The sequence below is a fragment of the Cebidichthys violaceus genome, unplaced genomic scaffold (genome assembly GCF_023349555.1).
Source record: "Cebidichthys violaceus isolate CVI_PGR_0920_01 unplaced genomic scaffold, fCebVio1.0.p SCAF_5, whole genome shotgun sequence".
NCBI classification, from domain to species: Eukaryota; Metazoa; Chordata; class Actinopteri; order Perciformes; family Stichaeidae; genus Cebidichthys; species Cebidichthys violaceus.
Genome location: NW_027176705.1, coordinates 3,975,144 through 3,993,477, shown reverse-complemented (window position 1 = coordinate 3,993,477; position 18,334 = coordinate 3,975,144). Strand labels below are relative to the sequence as shown.

Genomic DNA, 18,334 nt, shown 5'->3' with positions numbered 1-18,334 from the left:
TAAATAAAGGGAAAAGTTCATCATTCAATCATTAGTGAATTAATGTTTTAATATTTTAACTTGTCCATCCAGAAAATGCTATTAATAGATTGAACTGTTTAGTTATGTGCCTGGTTTAACTGGTTTCAAGGGCCTGGGTGACATTTTTTGTTTGTTGAAATCTATAAAGTAGTTGCAGTGTATCTTTACTTTTAATTTCTATATGAAAAAAAATGTATCAAAGCATGAAGTCAAACTATCCAAATACCAGATGTCAATGTGGTGCCATTAAAAAAATATGCTACGTGATGTCGCTAACATAATTAAAAAGTAAACGCCAACCCTTCAATGCCCCACAACAGTATTACAGATCATGTAACAATATTACACAAACTGTCTTCAACATTCAGAATAACTCAAGCAAGCATGAACTAAAAAGATACACTTTATTTGAAACCAGCAGGGGACATTTTTGTACAAAAATACACAACTGTTACGTAGGTGCTTGTGTCAAGAGTTGTTCTTCTTTCTCCTGCTGCTGCTGCTTACACCACTGATGCTTCTATGCATGCAGCACCAACGTGGGACAACCGTTAACTTGCTCAGACAAAAGTAAAAATAAATCCAACAAGCATGTCATTTGCCATGGGGAAGAATGTAGGATCCTAGATTCTTGAGGCTAGATAAAAATGACCATTCTTATAAATATGAGGAAGAATGCTAAACACGGGATGTTATTGAAGCACTGAGTTGAATTTGTCTCCCACTTCATTCTTTACTCGGACTTGGTGGCTTCTTTTCTTCTTTCCCCCCTCCACCCGACTTTTTCTGCTTCTGTTGCATTATCTCGGCATCCCTTGGGGAGAGAGGGACATTTACAGACAGAATAGACTTTGGAAGGACAGATTCTACTGTAAAACACACTTTGTTTTGATGCTGCAAAAATCAAGTGTGCATCACATTTTGTTTATTGTCACACAGAGCGGTGTCTACCTCTGCTTCCGAGCAGCAGCAGAGAGTCCATCGTCGCCCCTCTTCCCTCTACCCTGGTCAGTACTTTTTTTGGCATTCTTCGCACGTGCAAGCTCACGTTGGTTTCCTCCTGCATGACAGACAACAGGGTGGAAGAAAAACTAAATGAACAGAACAAATGGCATTTAAATGAGGAACTCATCGGGAATGTGAGCTACACCCTTAAAAAAAACACCTCCATTACTCAACAGCAAAAACAAAAACAAAACAAGTGTCACACCTTTAAAAAGACGTTGTCTACAAGACAGGCTTTAAAGTGACACGCAGTCAGTTCACATTGTACGACTGTATGATGGCAGGAATAAAAATGGTGCAAACCCCCCCCCCCCCAAAAAAAGCAGCCGACGTGGCAGAGAGGCGCTGAAGAGCAGCTTCATGCCTGAACAACAGCGCAGAGGGCAGTAAAGCCTCTACCGTCGTGTCACGGATCGACGAACCACTCTAATAATCAAAGACAAGCAACGAAGGCAGAGTCACGTATTCGTAAATTAAAAAAAAAAAAAAAAGTCTGCTGTCAGCTACGAGCCGCGTTGATACACAAAGATCCATGTTAAGTCTCTGGTAACTATTCGTTTCCAGTGGGCCGAGGCACCGACTAACAGCTGGACAGCGAACGACCCATTGGCACATCGTTGTTGACAAACGTTCGACGCACATAATGTGCGTTCAGACACAGATATGTGACATTAACATGAGCCCATCTACTCCTTTTCACCCTTCAAAAGACAGCACGTCCATCGGTGTGCGTGATTCATAAACCAAGGGTGACAATACTGGCATGAATTCCGTGAAATAAGTTACGTTCTTTTTCAGCAAATAGACGGAGCCCGGGTCGGCGGTGGCCATGGCTAATGCCCGGTAGAAAACAACGCGCACAGACTACAAGCAACCCAACAGAGTACACAGAGGCCTTACAATCAAAATATATGTCGATACCCACTGGTCATTTTAGTAACCGCCGCTTCTTTCGTCCAAAAAGTCCAAATAGTTCAGCTCAGCCAAAGGGCCGTCGGTTCCCTTCTCGTCGCTCCAGTCGCTGTTTCGTTGCGCCTCTGAGGCTACTGAGTATGCGCGAGACTTCCGTGCGAGAACCAGAACGTTACGTCTCTCTCCCAGATTGCACGGCGCATGCGCGAGGCAATCGTCAGTTTAATACTACAAAAGCGATTGTGGCACAATAACACATTCTAAATCATTCAAATCCTTTATATAAGTAAGAGTGGGAATAGCACAATCAGTATACAACTTTTTAGAAGGAAAGGCATGTGTTCAAAAATGAATTAAGTATATTATTATATTATAAGTTATTTTACACAAATAAGTACATACAATTGATACGTTTTACATACTGCCAAATGTAACTGCGGTCATAATTACAATTTCATAATTGATTTCTTAGTTTGTTTTGCATCTGTAGTTTATTTTGTAGTGTTTTATGGCTCCAGCAATCACACAAAGAAGGTTTGTCAAACTGTTATCAAGCCTACTGAATCCGAGGCTTTGATTGAAAGACATGAAGCCTGGCACTGTCGTAGAGTGGCTTTTCTTCTCCTCTTCCGTCATCCTGGGTCAGCGCCAGGGTGGGAGACACGTATAGAGACATGTAGAGGCCTACATGCTTTGTACACAGTTGCTTTGTATCCGGTGTAAAACAGTATTCAGATTAATTTGATTTGCGTTCAATTTGTTGCATTTAGTGTACATAGATGCCCATGGGTGTCTCTTCTGTTACTGACAAACATTTGGCAAATTTGATTTTGGCCACATTTGTAATGTAGATTCAATAAACTCCATTCAATGAGACATTAACTTGAATCACAGTCCACAGCTATCTCCTTAAAACGTACTATAAAAGAGCCAGCAGGTGGCAGACCAAGCCAAAGTAAATTTAGAAATGAAGGCTCTCAAGCTGCCATCTAAGTTGATATTCTTGACACAGAAGCTATAGGACTACCAATCATTTCAAAAGTATGTAATAATAAAAGTATCAAATGCCAAAATAGATAGATTACATGCAAAATAACTGATGATCAGCGCAATCAAGTGTTCATTGTTGTGTATTACACAAGATGAAACACACTGGAAAAACAATAACCAGAGTATGCTGATTTTCTTACTGTTAAATATGCCTGGACAATTAACATAAATGTTTATAAAAATGTGATCAAATCACCACAGTATGATTCCAGTGATAATATTGAAGTATTGCCTTGCCCTGGGTTAAAGTGTGAAATGGAATGTTGTTAATTGTTTTATTTCGGTTCTACAATAAGAACCACATGATGTTTTCCTTGCAGTTTTGGTACAGTGATTTTATGGACCATCTGGCAATTAAATATGCTAGATGACTGACTCATGTCTGCCCAAAACTGAAATACTACCCAGACACTGAAACTATGAATAGAAGACAACCTCCTGTGGGCCTAATGCACTAGGCCATGCCACAGTCAAACAACTGCCTCAGGAGTATTCAGCACATCTGTTTCACCTGGAGGGAAACTTCTGATTGTCTGCAGCTCCATTTGGTTAAATGACATGACAAGTTTAAAAACAAGATATTTGTCATCAGAATCAACAAAGACATAAAAAAAATATATGTGCATGTTTTAGAGAAGTACTGGAAACACAAGTTCACGGTTGTCGAGATGATAACAACTATACAGCCTGCATATTGCATCTGGAATATAAATGCTAAAACGTGTTCATAGTGGTGGAAGTGAGCCGTAGGAGGAGAATGAAGACAGGGCTGTTTCTTTACTGAAAGAAAAATACTGTATTTTAAGGACATAATTACTGTTTGAATACAATGAGCCATCAAACTACTGCTGTGATTGTCTAGCCAACAGTCTATTTGGGTTAAGAAAAAGGTCTTCTTTGAGTTTAATGATATGCTATAAGATTCTTCTGGTCTGCAGCGCTCTGGATATTATTTATTTAAGGATGTTCAGCTAAAAACTTACTTTAAAAGTAAAAAATAAAAGTAGAGCCCAGAAACCTTTCTGTCATGTTTCTTATCAAAGAGGTCAAAACCATGTTTCCTCAAACATAATGAGCAATCATTTATAAATGTCTTTTTGACAGGTGGTCACACATTGTCACTGAACAGAAATGTTGATTTCTGTGCTTTCACTGTACAAGTGCAGCATATTTTGCAAAAATATTTGACCTGACAAAGAGACTGCAGCTCAAACTGCTGTAAAAAATTAAGGAATGCAGTTGAGTACTAGCAGCCCCATTAATAGGAGAAGGATGTAAATAATAATCACCATTAAGTTCAAGAAAACTACTCAGTTAGGTTTAGGCAAGAAAACTACTTGGTTAGGTTCATAAAACGATTGTGAAATATTTAGTTAGGTTTAGGGAACAAAAATAACTTAGTTAGGTTAGGGTCATTTAAGTTAAAATTACCACAGATGTGCCAAAACTACATTAAGCAAGCTACGTGACAAACAAATCAACACCGACTTCTTGTTTCACATGAGGAATGAACAGCGGTCTCCTGGAGGAGAGATCGCTGCTTATTTGAATGAAACAACGACCATCACGCCACTAGCATTGTTAAAAACATTACCTGCTTTCAATAGTTCCAAAACTCATCTTACTTTTTTACATTTTTCAAGAATTATTCACCTAATAGATATCTAGTTTTTATGAAATATCTTACTTTTGCAAAAATGATGAACCATCCAACAGCTACTTTCTAATGACATATGGCAATGGACATCTGTGGCATAATCCTTTCCTGATTGCTCTGACTTGTCAGGACATTAATGATTTCCATTACCCATAAACAGTACATTTTATATACTTGCATACGATTTTATATGGTTTATTTGACACAGCTTCTTTTTTTCTTTGCCAAAGATCTATTTCTGTGAAATAGACTCATATTACTAGTTTCAGTCACTCTTAAGGGCTCAGCTATTCCTGACTGCCTTGTATTTTAGAAATAGAGTGAGAAAGTGAGAACTTTGGTCAAAAGAGAATTGAGGAATGGCTTTTTCATGCCACTTGCGTGCTGGAGCATGACGACTTTAACAGCGTGTAGAACAGCATGTTGAACACTGTGGTCAGTTTATTGGGCTGCTGGCGACACAGCACAGCCCAGGATGTCTGCCTTTGACTTGTTTTCCCCACAGCTGCTTTCAGTGACAGCATCCTGCTTAAAGCAAACTATTTCTGTCTCCATACCCAATTATCGCCACCTGGTAATTTTGACAATGTTGACTGCTTCTGCTTTTACAAAGCCTTCGAATGTTAATGCAGTTCTTGTGTGAGCTGCAGCTGCAGCTGCAGTTGTGTCCACAATTTAATCAAATGGAGATGATGGGGAGGAAAAACTATGTTTTTCATTAATTTCATACTAAATTTAACAGGGAGATTTCATATTAACAGTAAGAGTCTTTGCCCTCTCATTACCTCCAGCACTTTTCCACACTGACTACTTAGTGACAGACATTCACATGATCACACAGAAGTAAACTGTTCGGTTTGGCCCGACAACATGTGTGTGCATATTTGACTAGTATGTGCTGTGGAATAATTATGTCAAGATTCAAAAGCAAGGGGATTTGTTGTTTTAACTGTTAATGTGTTTGGACAGATTTTCTTTTTCTTTTTCAGTCCAAACAGGAGATAGATGATTCGTGAAATAGTGGAGTTGTTGAGTGCTTATGATGCGAGGACAAGACAACCCTCATTAATTTCTCCTCCAACATTTGATTGCACCGTCTTCATGAATAGGCTGCACTGTTTGGAGCGGTCTTTGCTGCTCATGAAGTGGTTGAGGCACTGATGTGTGGCAGTATAGTGTGACAAGCTGGACGTATGGTGCATTCCTCTCTGTCTCATTTCACCGCTGTCATCCATCACGCTGCCAGAGTCCTGCCTGCTGTCATGAATGATTGATGGGCCTTGCTGATCCCGTCTTCTGCATCGCCTTAATGTCCCTCGTGTCCTGATTGTTGGAGCTAATTTTGACATTTGCCTGTGAAGTTATTATGTTGTCTGTTTGCTGTTTTGCAAACTACTGTACATTTATTTTTCTTCTAAAAACCTCTGTTTTCTGACTGTTGGAACTGTAAATGTTTTTAAAGGTATAGCTGTATTTGGTCTTTACATACATTATCATTTACTGCATTTCTTAACCAAAGTAATGTGTTAAAGCTTTTTCACTTCTCAATATTTAGATATTTTTAAACCATTGACTGTGAGCATTGAACATGTTCAAAATGAACATTTTCCTGAAAATGTTGATACAAGATGCAATGTAGGTGGTATTACCGTTATATGCCTTTACATATTTGTGTATTCTGTATTGCAAAATACTGTTGAATGTAGTTGAATGGTTAAATAAACCTAGTCTGCAGCCATTCTAGCAGTGCTGTGAGGCTATAGTTCACAACAGTGCTTTGAGCTAAATACTATCATCAGCAGGTTAAAATTCTCAAAATGACGATGGCTACATGCTGATTTTTAACAGGTGCAATGTTTAGTTTAGCGTGTTAGCATGCTAACTTTTGCTGATGGAAAGGTTTGGCAGAAATCTGGTCATAAACTAATGTATGGAACAAAGTAAAATGTTGACCTGATGATGGCACTAGATTAATATCTGTATCAGTTAAATAAGAATTATTTTAATATAAAAAATAAACATATTCTGAGTTCAATCACTGCAAAGAGGTTTTCAAATTTGCTGTTTCTTTAGGCTGGTAAAAATGTATGCAGCTCTCATGGGTATCATCTTCTATAATGTGAAATGCAGGGATTTATTTCACTTGGCCTTTGTTTTCCTCTGCAATGAACATAACACTTTTAACTAACAAAACACAGTTTACATTGTGAAAAAGAACATGAAAGTGGGTTAATGTGTTACTTTGTTAGTGGAAATGGGGCATGTTTGCATGTGTGTTGGCTCCTCTGCCAAAATGAGGGGATTTCTTGACAAGATAGAGATTGGCTGATGTATGGGCGCACAGTGTGAGGGGATGGAGTTATTGATTACAAAGAATAATGTCTGTAACCTTCAGTTAGATCATGTGATCCACTTTTAGCTTTTTAGGCTTTTAGTTAACTCAAGACATAGTCCTTTCCTTTTCTTCTCTTTACGGCTTAGACATAACGGAAACATCACTGTTAATAATATTAAAATATCCATGTGAACAATAAAAGGTTGTTGAGTCATAAACACAAAGAAAGCTTTAATCCATCTGTTTCTTGCACTGATTAAAGAGGAAGGTGGAGGAGGGAGGTTTTGCTGTTTGGGAGCCAGACAAAATGACCTTTTCCCATTCGTCTGTAGAATCCTCACTCCCTCTCTCGCCTTATTTACTTGAAACCATTTCAGTAGACCCATTGTTTCCCCTTTTATCTAGGGTCTAACGGCCTTGCGGGGAACTAGTCAACTTGATCAAAAGTTATTTGGGGACAAAAGAAGACACGTGAGCGTCAAGGTAATTTCTCCTGGAGTGCAGATGTTGCACTGGCTGACCCTGTGCTGTGGAAACACTGAAGCACAAGCCAGCAGGTTTGGAAATCAGGCTGGGTTGAATTTCACTGACAGAACTATGGATGTAACTGGCTGAAACCACAGAGAAATGAAGTGAATCTGTGAATCAGAGCTGTCACAAATACAATGCCTATGACATGAGCTGTGACACCAAGTGAACATTGTGAGATTAGCAGGAAAAGAGTAACAAATTCAATTTGATCCGCTGATTCACAAATCGGTTTTCCCTCATGTAAACGGCAGATTTTACACCGCTATGTTGCAGTGTGCAGCTAAACGTGACAGCGTGTCCTTTTGATACAGCTTAATTGAATGTTCTTTCACTTGGCGTGGAACAATAGCAGTCATCCAAGGGAGAAAATGATGGCTTTATTTCCCTAAATTTACACCAGACGTACATTCTGTCGTCTTCCGTGTGTGTCTTGTGTTTGTATCCTAGTTTAAGTAACTGCATCAAATGACTGAGTGGGCCAAATCAACTGTAAACACAACAGGCTGTTGTTAAGAAGTCCTCAACATTGCTTCTTTGATTCTTTGACTAAAAAGAACAAAGCCTGTAGACAAATCCATAATGCTGTTTTATGGATTTTCATTGCCCATGTTGTTAAAATGGACTTAAGCCAAAACTGGTCTCATTACAATAATGAAATGAAATCATGACATTGTCCAGATGATGTGTTTTCAAATGGTTGCCAAGGTAACACAGCCATTTCTCTGTTAATACACGATGTCCAGGATTATAGGGAAGACTAGATAACAGTGGCTGGTGTGGATCATACCAAGTGCCTCTGACAAGGTTGCCTGGTTCAACATCAAATTGATTTGGGAAATGGGATAAATCTAGACAGACAAACATCCTCAACTGTCAGAATAAGACCATGTCTGCTTTTATTTATTTGTGCTAACATATTTCCTTAATTTTCTGCTTAAAATGTCTCTGTTGTCATCTCCGTCTCTTCGTCCTTCTGCTGTGCATGAGCTCACCACTGTCTCCTGGCTGACTCGTCTTGGTTGGTTCCAGCGACTGACGATCTGACTAACGGCTCCCACTCTGCATGTAAAGTACAGAGAATTATTCCATCTCTGTGAAATCTAGAGGACGACCAGTGACGACTCACTGAAAATACTCTGTATGCAGGAGATGCCCCTGATTCCACAGAGCTCATCAGTGCGTCTCCTACAACACATTGTTATGGCTGACACCGTGTTTAGTACACAATGTGCAACACATACTAGGAGGATGTGATGTGACAGAATGTTACTTTCAAGAAGACTTAACAAAATGTGTTGTTCAATGCAATACATGTTGCTACATGTGCAGCTCAAATTAAGGTAAAAGCAAAGTACGTATGACAAAATGTTATTGATTGGAGTTTTTAACACTGCTAGCAGTTAGGCTTTCATAAAGGGAAATACTGCTTGTTTAGTCCACCACTTTGGTTTAACTGAAATATCTCAACAAGTGTTGGATGAATTGACATTTTGTAAAGACATTCATGGTGCACATATGATAGACCTCAATTGTTGTGGTGTTCCCCTGACTTTCCCTCTAAGGCCACCATGAGGTTGACATTTGTGGTTTAATGAAATGGCTCGAAAGTATTGGATGGATTGCCGTGACATTAGGGGGAAAAGGTCAAAATCTTTTGGTTTATGACCAAAAATCTGAAAAACAAACACTACATTCTCATCAGCCTCAGCTGTTCCTCCTGCTTACTGCTACTTACTAATAGTTCAGATTTCTTGAAGAAGGGTTGTATGAGGTACTAATCCATAGTCAGTGTATTACCTGCAGTAGATGGCAGTAGTCAAGCCTGCAGTTTGGAGGAATAGACAGCACAGGACGAAGGCAATGTACTGCTGCTGACGAGGGCAGCAGCAAAACACATTTTAGCCACCTAAAAGATAGGCCCGCCTAAAAAAACATCTATATCACTTTAAGTCTCCACTATATTTAGAATATTTCCACTTCATAAAATCTGAGCTTTTCCTTTAACAAGCGTTAGCATGCTAACACGTTAACGTAAGATGGTCAACATTGTAAACATAGCAGCTAACCATCAGCGAGTGTGAGCTAACATTAGCATTATGATTTTGAATATCAATATTGTCTTTAAACAAAGAGTTTTATATAAGTTCATATATGCTGTTGTTTCCATGTATAAAGACAAATGTGATTAATGTGGAGGAAATCATTCAGACAAGAAAGGCAAAGTTTCTACTGTTCCTCTTTGTGCAAAATATAAATACTAATGTTCAGTATGAACGTACCGGTGTTCCCAAAAGAGCGAGACTATAAGTAGCATCCCATACATGGGAGTCTCCTCCATGGCAACTTGCCTTCACCAGGCCTCAATTAGCTGAGTGGCAGGACACATGGGAGCTCTTACCCATCTCGAGAGAGAGGGCTCCTGAGACCAGAGCAGAGGGAAGTGAGCACAGCAGATGGGTTCTGTACAGTCAAGCACATTATTGTTGGTCCGAGGAGTAACAAATACACACAGTGCCTTTTCCCTGAGAGGACACGTGGAGACAAATATTATGAAGGGTGGAATTAGATGTAGCTTTCTCCTTAACTCTTGATCCTGCTCCCAGGGCTCTTCAGCTATAAGTGTGTAATGTCTATAATGATGAATACTTAACACAGTCTGTGTTGTGTGGGGGTTCATTATTTCATGCCATTTTAACCATCATTTCAATTCTACAAAGCAGATGTAAGACATGACAAAGCTATTAGCATTTTAAGAATACCCACAGTACATTTTGGTGTGAAAGGTTGATTGATATAAAACTGCACAATATAAAACTGTAATCTTCAAACTGGACATATAACCCTGCCATAGTATCACCTTTGAGTAGATACTGTATGGTGAACTCAAAATCCTCATTCATTTGGAGTTGTGTTTGTTAATAGTCACTCTCCTTTCAGCTCTGTTTTGGTGAAAAATATCCGACTCTTTAGCTGCTTAATGCTCCTCTCTGTTCACTAGCTAGTTGCTAACTTGGTAACTCTATTGTTTGGTTCAGGAAGTGTTTTTAAAGCTTTTTGACTGAAATTGGAAAACTGGAAACAAAGCTGACGAGAATAAACCATAACAATAAGCTGACACTGAAACGCTCTGTAGAGCTGAAGGGAATGGCAGAGTCCTGTGATAATAATCTGTGGGTTTGTCACTACCATCAATTGTTAATACAAAAATATTAATTATTACAGCTTTAATTTAGCTATTTTGTATTTCTGGCCACTTTCCAAAGCTCATATCATTATACTTTAGGTTTTGTAACTTTCTAGGAATCTACAGTTTTATTTTAATGATGCATGAAACATGCACATTAATCTATTTAATAGAAGTGTGTCAAAGCGTGTCTTTTTAAGCTGATATCCAGAGGTTACCATTCACTGTCTTCAGTTGAACTGATGCCAATATGAAATTGTAACTCAGATCCAAAACAGGTTGACCTTAACTGCTTCTGCTCATTTGTGTCCCAGACTGACTGGAAGAAGAGCTTGTCCTTGGGCAGGATTTATGTGCTCTCCATCCCGCCTCAGAAATCCAGCAAACCCCTTTAGCTGCCAGTCACCCGCTGTCGTAATCATGTTGTGCTGCATGGTGTCCTTTGTGCTTTGTGGCACAATAGCTAGTTCATCATCATCTGGATCTGAACTTTCACAAGCATACACAAAGTGTGTCTTACATTGTTCAAAAAGCAATAATCCTCGACTAAAAATTACCAATAGAAGATATATTTCCAAGATATGAGTCTGATATTTCCCTTTATTCCTCTGTCTTGTTATTTTTTTGAACATTCAGTCTATCCGTCTTCTCTCTCTCTCTCTCTCTCTCTCTCTCTCTCTCTCTCTCTCTCTTTCTCTCTCTCACACTCCTCTAAGTGTCATGCAGCTGTGGCAATACGAAGGCACCTGCCCTGAATAAGATGACGTCTGTGGCCCGAGTGACTCATCGAGACCCTAAAGAGCTATGGGGAAACTAGTGGGCTGAATGACTGTAGCCTTCCACCCCACCCTCTCCCCCCATGAAGCTCAGGATGAGACAGCTCCAATCATCCAGCTGAGCAACATTCACAGAGGGAGTAGGATACTAAACTCTGAGTTAAGACACTGTGCAACTCTTTTGTATGTCTCTAGTCCTTTGACTTTCAAGTGTGATTACCTGGTCACAGTACATAATACAGCTCTTGACAAGGCGAGGACTTTAATCAAGCTTCAAAGGAAGTAGCATCATGTGGTGAATACACGCACACACTCAAAGAACACGCTGATCTGTTTTTTTCTAGTTCTTACAAACACAGAGATGTGTGAGTCAGCCAGAAGGCTTTGCTCAGAGGTTTTAATTGTGGCTCAAATTTTGCCCGATCCAAGATTGAACCAGTTCATTATTCATTTGAGACAATAAATTCCCCAAAATGATATTGTAGATGTATAATACAGTTACAGCCTACATCCTACTTGGATTTTAAAGGCATTAGATTATAGTTGAGTGTAAAAGTCTGGTACCTACATTATCCTGCTCCTTCAAAAACAGACTGTGAACGTAGTTACCTTGACTTCACCCATTGGTTTGTGAACTGGCGCTTTGAAGCCTCGAGTTCAGCAGTTTATCCGTCACCATCTTGGTTTTTGGTTGTTGCCATCTGGACAAGAGGGTGGAGCTAAGGATAACCTAACAACAAAAGGTTACAATTAACTTTTACACTGTGAAACGGTGAAAGTCGTAAGACGAAAACTCAAACAACTTCCAGACCAGACAACATGTCAATCAGAAGTTTGCCCTGCTTTATGGTCTATTTTATTGCTAATGGGACCACAATTTACAAAATGAACATCATGTTGTATTGAAGAAGACTTGAAACTAGCGATTGAGACCATAAACTCATGTTTACAATGTTTACTGAGGTAATAAATCAAGTGAGAGTCTTTTTCTCATAGGCTTCTATACTATCATGCAAGTTTAAGGCACTTCCTCATTGGCTTCACTCTTCAGTCCCGGAGGTTGGTGCCTGGCCAAAACATGGTTTTATAGACAACCCCTTCCTGGTCTCTTGATATATATGCTTCAGTAGCCTGGTGTCTGACTTTTATTGGATCGCTCTGTCACTGTGCCCCTGTGGTTGTGGGAAATCAGCTCCTGCTCACAATTACCCAATCCTGCTCCAGTGGCAGGCGCCATTCATTGTTGTCTATTGTATGTGTGGTGGCAGAGAGCTGGTTAAGCCAGACCAGACTGATATTTGAACCAGAAATTGTGCAATTATGTCAATTATGCTGTAAAGACACAGACATCAACCTTCCAGCTACTTTTAAGATCAGCAGTGTGGTTGGTATTCACTGCTTGAGTGTTTGCACAAAACAGTTTGAAGACAGAAAGAAAACAAAAACAGACGATATCGATGGGGCGAATCTTATTATCTGTTTCATGATAATTGTTCAAACCCGAACCATTAATAAAACCTTGACGCCAACAACTCTCTGAATACTTAAAAGTGTTGACTACGTGAAGGCACAACGGCTCTGCAGATCATTGATGTTGTGAGGATGTTTTCCAACACAGAGCACTTTTTGTTTGACTGCTGCCTCTTTTCATGCATGGAATGATCAGTCATACCTGTACAGTCACAGTAAAAGTGGTGGCTGTAATGGTCCTGTGAGCTCAATAAACACACCAAACACCTGGGTCTGCTTAGCAACAAGTGTATATATGCATGTGTGATGGCACAGACACACACACACACACACACACACACACACACACACATAGCGGAAATGACGAGCTGAATCCAAAGTCTGGTTATGTTTCTTTGTGGGAAAGTTTGCACCCACCTTCACTTTGAAGACAGTGAAAATAAATGTGCAAATCTCAGATGTGAGCATAATCCACGTAGTTTGCTGAGTAAACCTGTAGTCTTTGTCCTTGGACCCAAGTTAAAGAAAACATGATATGGATTTTGTTATGCTTAACAGAGCAAAAGATAAGGTCTCATGCCGTCTCATCACATTCCATAAAGGAATAGTTTGACGTTTTGGGAAATAGGCGTATTCTCTTTCTTGGCTAGGATTAGATGAGAGGATTAATACTGTACGATACTCATGATGCTGCAGCAAACAGCTAGTTAGCTTAGCGCAAAGACAGGAAACGGGAAACAAGTAGCCTGGAACATAACCCGGTTCTTGTACACATTAAACAAACAAGATCGAATGTGAAAATTTGCAGTGTTGGGGGTAACATGGGGTAACAACAAGATTACTTTTTGTTGTAACGAGAAACGTAGTTTACAATTCAAGTAGTCAGTTTGCATTTCACTGCGATGCTCTTGTAACAGATTTGAAAACATAACTAAATAACTGTGTCTGGGGGATAAGCGTCTCTCACTCCTGCCTGCAGAGTTAGAGATGCCGTAGACCTGTGGTTCTCAAACTAGGCTCTGGGGACCCCCAGGGTTCCTTGAGGGGGTTCTATGGTGTCCTCAGCAAAAAAAAATTCTAAATAATTCCATCCATAAGTAACACAATGACAAAATCTATGGCTACTTTGGTCATTGATTTCATACACTTTCTGTGATAAACATTTAAAATGACAAACTTCAATCAGATGGGAAGCCCTGAGACAAAACTTATCAAATGGGGGTCTTATTTTTGCCAGTGTAAGGGTACTTGATAATGAAAAGTACGGAAGGTTACAATATAACCAACATGTGCAAAGAATCGCAAGGAGTTTTCATTTTTGGTGACACAAAAGTAGCCTATTCTTACAAAGTTACTTTTCTCAGAAAGACTGTAACATAGAAATTTACATTTAAAAGTAACATTCCCTAGCACTGATAGGTAGTGACATTTAGAGGTGCAGATCATTGGATTTTAGTTCCAGGCTAGCTGTTTCCCCGTTTCCACTCTTTGTGCTGAGCTAAGCTAATTTGCTCCAGCTTCATATTTACTGTACAGTATGAGTTTTCTCATCTCTCATGTATTTTCCAGAATGTCAAACTATTCTTTTAAGCTAACAAATATTGATTAACTTTTTTCCGTGTTGGTTCTGTGGGGCACTGACTACTTACAACAGCCTTTAGTCAGACATGGACAGGTCTTGTTGCCATTCTACTGCCAACATGCCTTGAAAGTAACACACTGCACTGAAATTCCTCCACCTCTGAATTACAGACGAGTGTGGCTTTATGCAACAATGTTAGGATTCTTAACCGATTTTAACTCTGAGGCTTTATCCAACCCAGTTATAAGTAACCTTTTACCTGTTCAGGTAATTAAAAGAAAACAAAAAAACGTTGATTTATAGTTGTTTTTTTTCTTTTCTACACCAACATTTAACTTTTGGGTTTCACCTTTGAGATCACATTCCTGTGCATGGTGTCATGAAGTTTCAACCAACGGTAATCTCTAGTCTCATGACCAGAAGCTACTGACCAATTCATGAAAACATAAAAAAAGACTTTAAGATAATCCTGTAAAATACAACAAGACTGTTTCACCAAATACTCAAAAAAAGAAAATCTAAATTTTCGGCCGGTGAGAGTTTGACACCAGACAAAGCGTTAGCGTCTCACAGAAAAGGCGTTGGTGTGTCTAACCCGATACCTTTCCCAAATTCGTAAGCACTTTCTCACTCTGCCTGATACACCATCTCTGCCAGCTGAAATAACAATGTGTGTGTGCGTGCGTGTGTGGGTGTGTGTATATGCGTGCGTGTGCACATGCACGCTGGAATATAAATGAGCACACTGCACACTCACTCAAAGCCTCAGTCTTTGAGTCATTTGCACCGTCTTTGTGGAATTCTTCACAGTGAAATGTGCAGTGATACGTACTGCGTTCATCCTGCGTGTGCATGCTTTTCGTGTGTATCATTGAATGCATATGAAAAACATATGTCATATGTGTTTACATATGCGGTATATGTGTGTTTGTGGTGACCACAAATTCTATAAATGAACATTTCAAGTAAAAAAAGGTGACTTCCTCTCAATGTCTCAGAAACGGATATAGATATAGAAGACTTTAAAGATGGAATCTGTGATGTCTTTAGTTAGTGCACTATTCTTATGCATTTAGTGGAAAGTGATGGTAACAGCACATTTACTGTGCATTCTCCACAGTCTACTAACTAGAAACGTTCATGAGGTTTGTCGAGTCTCACCTGTCTGGTTGCGAATGCCAATGCCTTATAACTTTATCATTTAAATTATGAATATGCATGCATTACATATTTTTTTTACTGTGTGCACAACAACTTCAAAGACTTAACCTTACTTTGTGACATCTTTGCTTCAGTTTGAGCATGTTAGAAAGTAACTCCATAACAGTCATAATGGAGTGGGCATACTGTAGATGAAGAGCTGCAGGTGGGTTAAAGTAGTCTGTTAAACTTTGGGCAACTAACATTTAGATTGTGCAAAATTTGGTGATGCTATAATCACATCCTCCATATAATGGCTTTACAATTGCTACAAACTGCAGCTTTTTTCATCCGATTTTGTTAATGAGGTACACTGAAGTAGCCAAAACTCACTGGGAATGCTCTTGGAATAAACTCTTTCTTTCTCTTTTGGATGCTGAGTAATAGATAAGGGGTTCTATATTCACACTATTGTATTTATGATGGCTCTGCAAAACTAATACACAATCTCTTCACATACATATCCTAATGCAGACAAAATGTCCTGTTCTCCTTCTCCCACTTACAACAGAGCCACATGTAGAGGTGCATGTACATATCATGTTTCATAGACCATTATGTTCTCCTCATGAGGCTTTGATGTAATCTGTATATTTCACCCTCATGTTATCAGCTGCTTACAGTTTTTTTAGCTCACACCGCTCTGCACTAAAGAAGAGGAAACATGAGGGATAATAATACAATGTGAACAAGCTGCCTCTTACCAGTTGCAGGTGTTCTGGGAGTCACTGACCTCAGGTGTGAAACGTCACTCCCAGGGGATCGGTGTGCATTAGCGGTTTCCCATGCAGCAGATGGCAAGCCATAGAGACAATGAGTGGATGAGACAGACGAGCCAGGTAAAGAAGAGGGAGGGGCTGACACAGGTTAATCTTGCACTGCTTGGCTGTTGGAGGAGCGACTTCAAACCTGCATGCATCAGTGGGGGGAAGGACTGCTGTTTTAAGTACTATTACACAGTATGGAATCTCTTCTGGAGCTGAATTTTCATATATTTATTATAACACAGGGTTTATTGGATATAGAGAGGATTCTGGGTTTTTCCAAATCTCAGATTCATAGAAGTGCATGATTTAAAGATTCAGCACCACCTGTTCTCTGTTAACCTCCAGCAACCCCTCCCCCTCCTGTTATCTACTTTCATTTAGGGAGTAGCTTAGCAATTTAACTAAATAGGCTTACATGTCAGACTCATCTGCTTCGCCAACCTCCACCTTCTTACCTGTGCGCTTTCTCGCAGTTATGCAAACACTTAAGTTGCTTGGATTTTGTCGTCATATACCTTGGTCATGTTTGCTGGGCTGTGTGAGACACATAAATTCAACACAAGGCTTTTCTTAACCGATAACAGATCTATCCAGCAGTGGATTCAGTATCAGTTTGAGGTGTTCCTGTTTCTGTTGGTTCCAACAACCAACAAGAGAAATTAAAAGTTGGACAGACTGTTAAAATTTACGATAACTAAGCCCATTAACCCCTCAGGATAAGCATCTTTTGTGTCAAGGATTATTCGCAAACTGACCCACATTGTGAATGTCGCTTTGTTTTTATTTTTCCTTTTTTCTTTCTTTTTTTTTAGCTCCTCACATGGTTCACCACACACTTCAGGTGCCTGTATTTGATTCAAAAACTAAAGACGACAGATATTTGCAGTAATGATTTGTCCATTTAAATATTTACATTGTTTAAATATGATTTAATTATTTATCTAACTGTTGAACATGGCTCCTCCAATAAGTCCACAGTACAATTAGTGCATATAAATTAATAAATTGTATTCATAGCTTTGTGACAAGGATGCTTGGACATTTATCATCATCAGTTTGTACGACACTCTACAGGCAGAATGTAAAATCAACTTTGACCTTTTACATTTGGTTATCACTATTATAGATCATTGAATGAGATTTCTAACACTATTAATACTGGGTACTTTAGTGTCTGTCTTTTCCCTGGAAGCCAGCATTTTAAAAGCTTTACAGGCAGTGTGGCTTATGGTAGTAAATGTCCTTTGACAGAGCAACTGACACACAAAGAACATACATGAAAGGTCAACTGATGAGCTGGACACCCTTCAAGCTACCAAAAAACTTCTCCAACACACTCTTTTCAGTTCAGTTAATGTAAAGATTGTCATACAATCATAGCAACTTTCACACTGTTTTAGTGCACGTTGTATTGTCTGGAAAAAAGTGAGAAAAAAAAGATTATGAATTTGGTGGATAGTACACACAATAAGCTATACTGTCTCACAACTATATCATTTATTTTTACAGGATGAATGTATTTACTGATTGTGGATCCACAGCAGTGGTGTGAGATCTGATGGGCCCCAATACACACATTTAAGACCGGCCCTAGTGCACGCCGTTACTTATGAAGCAGACACACACACCTCATAGTATCATCACATCAAATGATCAAATAGAGACTTGACATTGGACAATATCAACATAAATATTGCCCAGCAATCATCAAAAATACCAAAAAAGATAAGAAATTATTAATTTAATTTAATTGTTTTTAGAATTGATTTAGTTTTTACAGTTTATGTAAAATAAGCATTTTATCACTACTGATTATTCCCCCCCCAAAAAAAAAAAGAAATATG

At 39.1% G+C, this 18,334-nt stretch overlaps 1 protein-coding gene across 1 annotated transcript; it reads right to left on the bottom strand.

The window, feature by feature from the left end:
• Window positions 1–411: 411 nt before the first annotated feature.
• serf2b (small EDRK-rich factor 2b) lies at window positions 412–2,085 on the bottom strand. The gene is made up of 3 exons (XM_068731084.1): window positions 1,952–2,085; window positions 973–1,081; window positions 412–835 (listed from the first exon to the last, which is right to left on the bottom strand). Exons 1-3 carry the CDS (start codon window positions 1,956–1,958, stop codon window positions 748–750), a joined length of 204 nt encoding a protein of 67 aa, XP_068587185.1. The 5' UTR covers window positions 1,959–2,085; the 3' UTR covers window positions 412–747.
• Between the last annotated feature and the right edge of the window lie 16,249 nt (window positions 2,086–18,334).